Source organism: Taudactylus pleione, unplaced genomic scaffold (assembly GCF_031769625.1).
Source record: "Taudactylus pleione unplaced genomic scaffold, aTauple2 ptg000532l, whole genome shotgun sequence".
Classification (NCBI taxonomy): domain Eukaryota; kingdom Metazoa; phylum Chordata; class Amphibia; order Anura; family Myobatrachidae; genus Taudactylus; species Taudactylus pleione.
Window position 1 is genome coordinate 1195374 of NW_028284934.1, and position 13615 is coordinate 1208988.

The 13615-nt window shown below is 40.4% G+C and overlaps 1 protein-coding gene across 3 annotated transcripts in view; it reads left to right on the top strand.

Moving 5' to 3' along the window:
- LOC148501151 (phosphatidylinositol 3-kinase regulatory subunit gamma-like) overlaps positions 1-13615 on the top strand; it is a 124504-nt gene that overhangs the window by 32733 nt on the left and 78156 nt on the right. For all 3 annotated transcript variants that reach the window (XR_015870077.1, XR_015870078.1, XM_088450863.1), the window contains exon 2: positions 12733-13514. Coding sequence is in view for 1 of the 3 variants with exons in the window: in XM_088450863.1 (XP_088306989.1) it covers positions 13184-13514 (331 nt within the window). In the remaining 2 variants the exon portion in view is untranslated. The remainder of the gene's footprint in view (positions 1-12732; positions 13515-13615) is intronic.

Below are 13615 nucleotides of genomic sequence, written 5' to 3' on the forward strand. Positions count from 1 at the left end.
TAGACTTTGAGGTCTCCCCTCCACCTCGGTTCTTCACTACAAGTCTGCCAATACCTGCAGACAAGACCAGGGTTCTACAGGAGGCTATCCAGTCTCTAGTAGTAACATCTGTGCTAGTTCCTGTTCCAGAACATCAAGGTATGGGGTTTTACTCAAACCTATATATTGTACCCAAATCGGATGGCTCGGTCAGGCCCATTTTGAACCTCAAGTCATTGAACCTGTATCTGAAGATGTATCGTTTCAAAATGGAGTCTCTGTAGTCCGTTATTGCGAGCTTGGAACCAGGAGAGTTCCTATTATCCCTGGATATCAAGGATGCCTATCTCCATGTTCCCATCTGGGAACCACACCAAGCCTTTCTGCGTTTTTCCATATTGAAAGATCATTATCAGTTTCGGGCATTGCTGTTTGGGTTAGCCTCAGCTCCCCACATCTTCACCAAACTCATGTCAGTCATGATTGCTCTCCTTCAGTCATCGGGAGTGAACATAGGGCCTGATTCAGAGACGAACGCTCTGAACGAGCACTCGCTCTGAATCGGCGTTTTTTTTTTTTTGTTCGGCCTCCTGGCCGCTCGCATAGCTGTGGGTGACCACAGTCGTGCAGATGCCCAGTGGGCAAACATCGACCCGGTTGCGAGCGCTCAGCGCTTGCGACCGGGTCTGAATCAGGCCCATAATCCCTTATGTGGATGACCTGTTACTCAAGGCGCAATTGGTATCTCTTCTAACAAATCATGCCTTACTGACACATCAGACTCTAATCCAACACGGTTGGATAATCAACTTCAAGAAATCAAATCTCAGTCCGTCCCAGAAACTCCTGTTTCTGGGACTCCTGATCTTAGATACAGCATCACAGAGGATCTTTCTTCTCGTGGCTCCGAACTGGCCTCGGAGAAGTTAGTTCTCGGACCTTCGGTCCCTATTGTCAGACGATCCGTGGCCCCTTCCTCTTCGCCCGGATCTTCTACAGCAGGGTCCTTTCGTACACCCCAACCTAGCGCAACTGCATTTAACAGGGTGGCTCTTGAAACCGATATCCGAAGACGCAGAGGCATCCCAGACTTGGTTATTCCCACCATTCTACGCGCCAGGAAACCAGTTTCGGCTGCGCTTTATCATCGCATCTGGCGTTCTTTATATCTCATGGTGTTCCAGTCGGGGTCTTCAGTCTAGGACTTTTCAGTTGTCCCGGTTTCTGCTTTTTCTTCAGATGGGTCTGGATTCTGGCCTTCATCTTGGAACTTTAAAGGTGCGGGTTTCTGCCCTTTCCATTTTCTTTCAATGGAAATTGGCCCTCATTCCTGAGGTGCAGACATTTCTTCAGGGGGTCTTGCGTGTGCAACCTCCTTTTGTACTTCCGATAGCTCCCTGGGACTTGAACTTAGCGCTTTTGTTTCTTCAGTCGTCCCTGTTTGAACCTTTGTAAGAGGTTGATATTAAGTACTTGTCTTGGAATTCGGCTCGTAGAGTTTCGGAATTGAGTGCTCTATCCTATAAGCCACCTTACCTTGTGTTTCATGCTGATAGGGCATAACTCCGGACGGTAGCCGCCTTCCTTCTCAAGGTAGTGTCGGCTTTCCATATTATTCAGCCTATTGTGGTACCGTTTTTCGTTTTTGGTGGAGGACTCTGGTGGTTCTTCTACCTTGGATGTGGTTAGAGCTCTAACCACATCTATGTTGACAGGACAGCGTCCCTCCATAGGTCTGAGTCATTTTTTGTCCTCTTTGATGCGGTTCGGAGGTGTTGGCCACCGTCTAAGCAGACTTTGGCACGTTGGATCCGGCTGACTATTCATCAGGCTTATGTTAGTGCGGACCGTCAACCATCTTCATCCATTTCGGCTCATTCCACACGTTCTGTGGGTGCGTCATGGGTGGCCGGTAGGGGAGCCTCCACGTCCCAATTGTGCCGTGTGGCCACTTGGTCTTCAGTTCACATGTTTCTCAAGTTTTACAAACTTGATACATTCGCTGCTTCGGCATCACGTTTCAGCCGCCTTATTCTGCAGGTGCCGCAGAGCGCTCCCGCACGTGGGGAAAACTTTGGGACGTCCCCAGCGTAAGCACCTCCAGTGTTCCCTAGTGGATGAAAGAGAAAATGGGATTTTGGTACCTACCAGTAAATCCTTTTCTCTGATTCCACAGGGGACACTGGACGTCCACCTCTGCGCTCTTAGCCTGCCTGTTCGGCTTGTTCCGGTTGTTGTATGATTTGGTTACGGTGTGGTGTTCTCTCCTTTTTACTCCGCTTGTTCTCATCTCCTCTCGGTCTTCAGTTTCTAAACTGAGGGTTGATGGGGCATAAAGGGGGAGGAGCTTCACACTTCTAAATTATTTAAAGTGCCAGCTCCAGTTATCCACGCCTCTATACCCCAGCGTAAGCACCTTCAGTGTCCCCTGTGGAATCAGAGAAAAGGATTTACCGGTAGGTACCAAATTCCCATTATTGACATCATCAATGCAAGGTATAGGTGTGGCACCGTGTGCAAGGTCTGTTAGGGGTGGGGGGGGAGGTGCTTTGGGCCCGCATTCATTAGAATAGGATAGGCTACATAGCAGTCTGTGCATAGGGCACACAGTGACATTGGTGGAGTGGTGGATGAAGGTGCTGCTGGTCACTTGGGCCACTCCCTCTATAGGGCCCCTATGCAAAGCAAAAAAACAGCGATTTCGTTGTGTGCGACACTAGTATACTATAAAGGTTTCCCTTAAGCTGGGTACGCTTAACGACTTGTACCCAGCCGATGTCGTGAGCGGCGGGTCCCGGCATCGGCAAATGCATACACACATGCTGCAGGAGTGATATGATCTAATTGCTTATCCCTCTCCGGCGATATTGTAGTACATGTGCTACAGAGGCTAAAGCCTGAAGATGGCATTTATCAGTGCCAAGCATCGAAAAGCCTGGTAAATTGCTAAATATATGCCATAACTATTAAGAAAATATATACTTTGGCATTCTACGTTACTTTTCTAAACAGTCAGTATCTCTGATGTCGCTTGTCTTAAGGTTTTTTAAGCTTATGAATTCTTAAATCATGCTGAACTACCATTTCTGCTTGAATTTTGTAGGTGAAAACATTCATAAATAGGCAGCTGAGTCAATTGAAGATTCCATAGTTAAACAGAAATGATCAGAGCAGGTTTATGTGCGGAATGTGTCGGAGAGATGATTGATGGGATTGCTGTTAAACGTGGGTAACCGGTTTTCTATGTTGTGTGATAAACTTTCTCAGAACTATAACTTATTTCTCTCCCCATTTTGACGGTGTTTGATGTTTCACATCTTATGCTATTATGTGTTATTAGAAATTGAATGATGGTTTCTTGTTCACTTATTTGTTTATGTACTTTGTAAGGCGCTGCGGAACTCTTGTGGCGCCATATAAATAAAGTATGATAATAATAATGATGACCTTAACCAGACACACTTTTATGATGTAAATTTGAATTCTGAGGAAACTGCTTTGAATAACACAAAATAAAAGCATAGATCATATTTGAAGTGCCACAATCCACACTTCTATACAATCTAGCAAGCACCTATCTCCACATTAACGGGGGAATTTTAATTATTTTTTTTGCCACGGCTGATGGTGCCGAGCGCCCGACAGAGCAATTCGGTTGTTGCTCTGTTCAGACGCGTTCAGCCCCGGGAGCACACACTTCTGCTCACAGCCCCCCGGGCAAGCTAGAAGAAATGTGTGCGATAAGTCCACACTTTGGGTTCCCAAACAGGAGTTTAGCTGTTTTACGTGCCTCAACCTTTTCTATTTGGGCTCGACATGCGCGATATGCATGGGCGCCCAGGAACTCTTGAATATCGCACCCCGATCTCCTGTCACTTTAGACGGAAGATTAGATGCGATAAAACAATTGAATCGCCCCCTTTGCGCATGCACAAAAGCTGCACTAAAAACCATTAAATTCCCCATTAAGCATCCAAAATGTTCTTAATAGCTGCCCACACTTATTGCAAAGGGAAAGTATAATAAAAGAAAGCCAGTGTAAGTACAACTTTGAGAAAAGTAATTAAAATCACAACTGTCCAGTCACTTATTTGATTTTTAATACCCCTAGGTGGTTTTATGTGGAGGTGGCAGTTTTTGTCACTTTAGGTACTACAAGCTTGTCAGATAAAAAAAAGACGAAAGTCAGCAAATGCAACAATAATATAAAATATGTACCGCATTATTATTGTGTAGTTAGTAGTTGTTTTTTATGTTTTCATTTTAGTTTTACTACTTCATTTACTGGGAGCGAACTTTGAAGGCTAGTCCTTTCAAGATCCAAAAATATCAACGCTCCTAGGAGGTGATTCAGCTGTGGACGGATATGCTATCGCAGCTGCCAACATGTTTCCCCCCCCCCCCCCTCCTCCCAGAAACGTCAGCAGACTGGTAACCACTGGGTCAGGCGCATGCCCAAATTCCAGATTATCGGGATCTGCATGGTCCCTGTTACTGCTTCCTCTGCTGAATCACCCCCCTGGTGACTCCTGTGCTGAAGAGTTGAAGTGAACATTGATCACTCCTCTCTTGTCATAGTGAAGTGATTAACATGCACACATGTGTTACCACCAAAAAAAAAGGGGAATAATGATTAATAATTGTTGCTCTCTTAATGTCCTCTGATACTATTTACAAAGTCTCCTAGAATTTCTACTCCTAATAATCCACGGATATTTACATTCATGTAACACACATGCTGACAAAGAGCACTATATTTTCATAGTTTTGTGTGCTGAGGACGCCTGCAGAATAACAATTGTGTAGTGTGCTGGAAGAGTTCTCAGTTGCAATTGATGGCTCAATCCCAATACATGGCTTTTAGCACAAACTGGGACTTAAGCTGGCCATACACGGTGCGTAATGCACCGTGCGATGAGATGGGGGATCCGATGTCCGACACATTGGGCAGTCCCCACATATGGTGCGATTGGGTGGCCGACTGCCCGATATGCCGACTCCCCCCCACCCGCATAGCGCTGCATGGGATCGCACATCGCATCCCCTGATCGACTGAACCTGCAGTAAGATGTAAGACCACACGGGTGCGCGCACTGGCCGATATCATGCCCATACACGGTACAATATAGCAGCCAAATCGTACCAATACATCGGATCGGCTGCTTTATCGCACCGTGTATGGGCACATTTAGTGAAATTAACTCAAAAGAATGTATATCTTAAAGTTCATACCTGAATATTTCTATTTTGGGGTTTTGTGGTACTTGAAATACTCTTATTCGAGAAGCATCTGATATCCAGAATTTTATCAATAGTGTTTATGTAATATGAACTACATTAGACTAATGTTCCACAACTTTTGACACTAAAACATTTACAGCTGCTGATTTTCCTTATTCGCAATCATGCTCAGTAAATCTAGGATAATACTATATTCCATATGATCTTGTTTTATATATCAATGACAGTGTTTTCTTTGCCAGCTAAGTTGTAACACTGATCCTATTGATTAGTTGGGAGAGCATAGATGTTTAATGGTGCATACACACGGTCAGATGTGTCGGATGAACGATTTTACCAACGATTTGAACGACTGAACGATTTCTGACTGCATTAAATTGAATGGAATCGTCCAAATCTGACTGCAAACACATCAGATGTCAGATATCGTTATCTGACAAGCGGAAACGCTCATCGTTCATCTGACAAACATGTCAGAAATGTCAGATTTTCCTTCAGATATGAACGATTTTTAAAATTGTTATTGTACAGCTCTGAAGGAAAATCTGACAGTATGCACCATAAGAAAGGTGTGATTCTATCTGTTTTCTTTTTCTTATTGCTTCAGAAGGTTATAGCTGAAAAACAAGTTATTCCAGTGACAGGGCATTTTACAAAATGTGGGTTGTCGGACGATATTTTAAGATATACATAATAATCTAGCTAGTGGGTGGATTTGCAATCTACTGGATAAGATTCCACATAGAATACCAATACCATTTCAGTGCTGGGGTGCAGGAAGCTAGTCTCCAGGTCCACAACATATTTTCACACAGTTTAGCCCTTGCTCAGCACCAGTCGATGTGCTGGGTCTTCCTTTAAAATTTGTTCATTAACCCCTGCAGTGCCACGGCCGGCATCTTGCATATGTGGGGAGCCGAAGTGGCGGGACGGAGACCAAGCCACAGTCATCGATTACTTTTCTTTGAAACCATGCCTACTCCAGTCCTTTTAATCACTTCAAATAACCTAAAACCCTCACATGGTTTTCATGTAGGAGATGTCTCCAATATCTCTGGTGTTAAATCCTCCCCAATAACTAAATGTAGCACTAAATACTCATATTTAAAGTTTTCTTCACAGGATTTCACTTTTATACAGTATGTAGTTTATTATAACTAAGTGCTTCCGTAATAGACTACAGCTTATGTCAAAAATTAGTGCAAAGATGCATTTGGTCACCCCACTGCTTCTCTGTAATTCACTGCCTCATCAAGTGAACAGGGGCCATATATGAGGCCTTTGAAATCAACTTGATTCACGATGTCCACTTACAGGTAAATTAAAGCATACATTTGTGCAATTGTGCGTAAGGTGTTGCTCATAACTGTACCCCATTTTATATATATATATCTCCTTAGCTGAGTGACTTTTTTTTTTATATTCTTTTTAATTGTATTAACATTTATGTATGCAAGCAACTAGGGTGAATATTTTAATATTTATCATTTAATTGTTGTACACAGTTATTCATGCACAGTTTATCTGCCCAATTACATGCCTGGTGACTGTTTCTTAGGAAAACAAAGTGATGTCCAATGTCACAATGCGCTGATATTGGGATTTTAGCTGGGATCTCTCAATATTGTATTGTCAGTTCTTGAAGGACTTTATGACACTCCATTACCTATCACTGGACCATACTGTAGTGTATATGTGAATGCTTCTGCTTTACAGAATATGTCTAATCATATATAAATGAGCAAAATAGATTGCTTCTATATACCTCTTGAATAAGACTGAATGGCTTATTTTGGAGAAGTTACCGTTAAATATTCTGTGCAAATAAACAGCATTTACTAATGACCATGGGGAAAGAGTCCTTCAAAACAACCCAGTGTGTTATTAATATAAGTGTTTAAATAGCAGTAGCTTCCAAGAAAAAAAAGGAAAAAAGAGCTTTAAAAATAATAACAAAATATGATACTGGGCCCAAATGTTTTTGTTACAAATGTAATGCCTTAATTAGAGAAACAAAATGATCCTGCGCACTGAGCTCTTTAAAGGAGGTAAGCTGCTAACAACTTATAGCTATCCCCACCTATATATATTAAACATGAATAAAAAGTATGTTGTAGTGCTCAACCTTCTCGTTCCGTCCAATAATATATGAATGGCTAATAGTCAAATGAATGACTAATTATCATTAAATTGAAACAAATAGATTCTGATGGTGTAAATTGAGTACCATGTACCAAGTTATAGTCAATGAAAAAGATAAGATAATGATATCTCATTAGTTTGAAAATCCCATTAGGTAGGAATGTACAATGTAACAGAATGGTAACCAGTACGCGTGTGTATCAAAGTATCACAAAAATATTTATTCACTAAACCAAGGATAGTTAAAACTGGTGCACAAATATAAGATGGTCTCTGTATCTTTCAATCATGTAGGATGAGTGGTAAATCTGAAATCTAATGGTTAAATAGTTCCTGTCCAATGTCACTGCATAATCAAAACAGAACAATCTGCGGTGTCCCGCTAATAAAGAAAAAATGGTGATGGTTGATGAACTAAGGTGCCCGGGATGATGTTCCTGGGGTCAGGGAGTACGGTGTGACCTTGATGGGGAGAGGCTAGTTCTCTACAGTACATTTTGTTACATTGTAATACCTTAATGTTGCAATCATCATAATTGTATTTTAAAGAAATCATATACATTTTTTTCTGGTTATATACAGATTAAAGCAACATTAACAAATGGCATTCAGGTGCAAAATAGGAATTTAACATAAAGGATAGTATACAGTGATGTATAGTCTCACTGTAATTGCATTTAGGTGGTAATATCCGCTGTTATTCAAATGGATAGAGTCACAGATCCAAAATAAAGTAATAATATAAGGTGCAATTTATTTGTCAGTCAACACCCTTATTTACCACAGTAAAAGGTCTTTTTGAAAGATCCAATGGATGGGTTTGATGCTTGTGTGCATACGAACAAAAAAGTAAATCTGTGTGGTATTGTTGTGGAACTATATCGGCTGGAATAGGTGGAGTGAGTCCCTTTGGTATATCCAGTTCAAGTACTTTGTTCCAGTATCGATACTTCAGTTGCTGGGTTGTTGTATCAGCTGTTCCACAAGATGTACATACAACTCTCCCAGAGGACCATTTAGCAAGATGCAGCTACTGCAGGTGTAAGAATGCCTCCTCTGCAAGATTACATTTTTTTTTCTCGAAGGATAGGGTAATAAAATCATCTGTTGCATCACTCATCTATTTAAGATGTTGATAACCAATGGCCATGAATTAAATTCAGGTGTTTGTATAATTTACCAGTCTCGCAGAATAACCACTTATGAGCTGCCAAATGAACAGTACATCTAAGTTCTAAAAGAAATGAAAAAAAAATAATCAGAAAATAACATATTGTAATAAAGCTTGATGAGGACTTGGCTTACTAAAGCATGATTCACCCTTCATAATTTGACATATAAAGAACAAAAATTCCAAAGGTTAGTGATGGAGTCAGGGATCTAACACCAACTTATATGTTATATAATTAAACTAGGTAAAAAAAAAACCTGATCCACAAAGGCTTTTTTTACAGCAACTCTGTATACATCGATATAACACATTCCAATAAGATTATATCCATATTATAGAGTGCTTTCTCATAACTTTGGACAAACATACTGTATACAGTATAAACATATACCAATTATTCGTAAAGTAATACATTTTAATAATTTTAGTAATAAAGACTACATTTTTGGTGAATCTGTCTCGTCTTGTTTCACATGTTCAACACCAATTATTTTTAAGCTCTCAGGGTTACTGTCATTGAGGGGTAAATTTGCTAAAGGTTGTTTTTGGGTGATTTACAGGCTCTTTCGCAAACCAAGCAAACATCTCAGCCTGGGCTGGTATGGGAAAATAGTGGAAACAAATGGCATGAGGTTCCCCCTATTTTCCTATAACCAGCACCAGGCTGAACCAGCTGGGGGATGATGCTATAGCAGGAGGGCACACAGCATGGGGTACAGCTGCCATAACGGCAACCAGCTCCAAACTGGTCAGCCCAGGGCTGGAATTCCTTGGAAAGGCAGGACCCCAAAAATAAAATGGTCTACCCTCTACCGAGGAACTATACCCCAGACCCCCGGGTGGTGGATGCTGGATTAATGGTAAAAGAATAGATGATGATAATGTTCACTACAGAGCAACAAGTGCCAGCATGTCCAGACATTAAGGAACTGTAGTCTGCCTGTAAAGAAAAAATGTAAATAACCACAAGACACAAACTGCATGTTATAGCAATTTATTTAGAAAAAAAACACACACACTTCCAAAAACCACTAATTTCATACTTGCCAAATCCTTGAATGGCCTCCACTTTGTTCCAAATAGGCATCTAATGGTTTTGGTAAATAAAAATGAACGGCGCCCACCGGATTGGCACTGTACACTGTGTACAGTGCCAATGCGAAATGACAGGTCACTAGCACTCACTGCCATTGAAATAAATGTTGAAGCGAGGTTAAACCCGGTGCTTTTGGGCATGACAAGCACAATAATTAATGGCTGCACCCCCCCCCAAAAAAAAAAAATGTAATTCCTCCCCCCCCCCTATGACTATCCATTTGGATATCAGTGAGTATAACAGGGTATTCACCACCTCCTAAATGTCATTTGTGAGTGTTGTTTTTTTTTTTTTTTTTTTTTTTTTTAAATCTACTAGACACTGCATGTAAAAAAAGACAACTAAATTATCTCACGTGTCAAGTCCTCTTGAATGTTCATAAGCTCTGAAATATCTAGTTGCTCATCCCAAGTAACCTAGTGCCTAGTATGTTCCTGCTTGGCCACACATGGTTAGACCCTCATCAGTCCTTATAAACATCTTGATGGCGATCAGATGTTGATAGGTATTAGTGGTTATTCTGGTCGCAGACATGCAGATACTTATAGCAATTTGCTGTGTCAAGCTGGTCATCCACTATACAATTTTCTGACAGATATCTGTCCAATCTGGCTGGTTGGAATGAAAACCAGGTAATGTATGGGAGCAAATGACAGTCGATCATATGGTTTTAAACACTGAAAAAGGGACAAAAAAATTGTTCAAATCGGTTGCATTTGTGTGTTTTAACCAATTTGTCTGAGCAACCATTTTTGGCTTTTTTTTCTAGTGTTTGTGAGCAATGGACGATTGTCATTTACTCCCATACATTACCAGGTTTTCATTCCAACCAGCCAGATTGGACAGATATCTGACAGAAAATTGTATAGTGGATGGCCAGCTTAAAACTCATCATGATTGGGTAATTGGAGAGGAGTATGGTGTAATACGAGAGAGCCATTTGCTGTCCCAGACAAAATTCTGTTTCAGGAGAGGACCGTTTCATTTAAGTGTCGGCTTCTAGCCTTTCAGAGGTTAAATGCATCTGGTGAAATAGCAACTGTCTGCTTTTGCGTGAAGACAGAGACATCTGGTACTTATTACTGCTGGGAACTCCATCCCCTCTATAGCACACAATAGGGTTCTCTGCATATCAAAACTCTGTCTCCAAGGATGCCCTTTTTCTCTCCTCAATGCAGTTTCTCTGTGTAGAAAGTTTAACTGCATCCTAATTCAATACAATACAATTTCCAATTAATTGTAAAATACTGGCTCAGTAGATATGTACAAGCATCAATAGATTTTATGTAAGAGTATGAATTTTCTGTCTGCGTCATATTATAAATAAGTGATGCAGAGTATGTTGCATCACTCACCACTTGTCACTGCCAGAATGGTATTTCATAAATACTACACACTTCTATAAATCACTGAGCATTCCCCTTTATGTGGACCTGTGACAACTTTAGTGAACTTTTTGCCGTATATTACATCTGTCAAACAGGGGTAACCGGGAACTTAGTGCTTGAAAGAGTTGTGAATTCAAGGAATGAAATAAATAATTCCAGATACATTAACCACTCATGTGTCAAAAAAGTAACTTAAAGTTTAGTTTCCTTGTCTCATTCTTGCAAGAGGAATGTAGACTACAAGCTATGCTCCAATTTCATATAGCACAAGCAGGTTTACCAACTTTAACTTTGTGCATTCAAATAACATTACACTTTGCAAGTGACACTCATTTGTACAGTATATTGACAGGAAACTGTGGAATCTATCATATTATAAATGTTTAAAAGTATTTTTATGTTACCAACGCCAATAAATTGCAAGAGAAATATTGAGGGCTTTTGAAATTGTTTTCCTTTTAATTTTATATGGACTTTAGATGTCTCCACAAAATTCTGCAACTTCTAAGCTGTAATTAAGTTTACCATCTTGGAATGTTTACTTCCATAACTTATATACTGTTCCTAACGGATAATGATAAAGCAAAATCCACAGTTAGATTTCTGTGCCATTCTACTATGCTAGTCAGTAATACTGGGGAGCAGTGTAACGTGCATGCTTTCTAGCCCTGAATTCTGAAACTCAATCCAACAGTGAAGTGTTAAAACCTTCCCTGCCAGATTTCTGTCTGGAGAGTATTTAATTCAGAGCTATATAGCTATAAATTTTCAGTCTCTTTGTCTCCAGGGGCAAAAGTAGGAATTCTGCACAAGCAGATGTGACCTACAAACAGCATCACTCTTCTATCCAGCATTCATAGGAGCTTAAGTAGTACTGAGCGTATTTCGTGTGTGTGTGTGTGTGTGTGTGTGTGTGTTTTCCTTACTCATTACTTACTCGTTTTTGTACTCAGGTTACATTTATTCCAGAGTCACTGGGGGTGCTGACCACAATTCTATCTATATGATGGTTCATAAATAACTGTATATTTCTCCACAAATGTAGAACAAGTTGCACTCTACAGAATTTTTAGATGCATTTATACCCATATAGCTCACATTTAGACAAGAAGCTGTAACACATTTTCATGTCGACGTTTCAGTTCTAAATATGAACCTATATCAAGACCTCATACACTGTATTGCTTAATACAACAAATTCATCCACCTAATAGCCCTCAATGTGATACAGCCTTTTGTCTATATAGTGAGCTACTTGGAAACAAATGCATCTAAAAATTCTGGAGAGTGCAACTTGTTCTACGTTTGTAGAGAAATATACAGATAAAGATATATATACATATGCACATTTTACTGTCTTTAATGTTTGATTACCTCCTAATCTGCATAATTAAAAAGCATTTATGTTGGGAATCTGTTGTTGTCTTTAGGTAGGTCAGTGTCTGAACGTGGGTAAGAAAATCTCTTCTCATCCAGCTACAATTACAAGCTCCATTGTGCTAGAGATTCTTAGTTCTGGCTTTAAAAGATGACCCATACAGACATATTTTTCATAGAGCTTTATAGGTAGCTATATTTACAGTACAGTTGTTTTTCACATTAAATTTGCAGAATGATTCATACATGTTTGCATACTTGCATTGTTTTGATTGAAAATGTTAACTTGTTGTAAATGAGCTGACCTTTTTTTTTTTTCCATTCTTTTTGTCTTTTAGATTTGTAACCTTCAATACTTTGAGCGCTGATCTAGGAAGTACAATTTGCCTTACAGGAAGTCCACCCTCACCTCCATTTTGTGCTTCTTTCATTTGCCGCATGATCCCTGAAAAGTCCTGGATTATGTTTGTCGCACTTTTCCTGTGCTCGATCATCTGGCTGAATCGAGGTTTCAAGCTCAGAATAAGAGGCAGCTAGGCCTATAGTCTTTTTTTTTTTTTTTTTTTCACACTAAGTTTTCATTCATTTATTAATTGATCCTGGACTTCACTGCAGAAGAAGGTTTACAATATCCCCTCTGTTGGATAATGTTAATGGAATGCCCCAATGTTTTTGTAGTGTAATTTACACTCCTGTGCTTTTTTGCTGCTGCTATGCACTAAAGACCTTGTTTGGCAGCTGAGCCTTCTAGGACCTTTTGGTACAGAATATTCCACCTTTTGAATTCCAATGTCAACCGAGGGGTTCCAATATCGAGCTCTGTACCCATATGACAAGGAGAGAGAGGAAGACATTGACCTTTTGCCTGGTGATGTCCTTACTGTGAGTCGAGCAGCATTGTTAGCAGTAGGTTGTAAAGATGGGGATGAGCGCGACCCAAATCGTATTGGCTGGATTTTGGGAGTCAACAGCAGAACCAAACAGAAGGGAGATTTTCCAGGAACATATGTGGAATTTATTGGTCCTGTCCGAATGTCACTGCCAGCCCATCGCCCACGTGGGCAGCGACCTCTTCCTGCCACTCCCACTACGTCCAGGACAGAGCAATTCACCTCACCAGGCAAGTGATTTCTGCTGATCTGAAATAGAAAATAAAAGCTTGCAGATTTTATATATTTACTTGGAAAATAGGGAAGTTATAAGCACAGTCTATTTACTAAC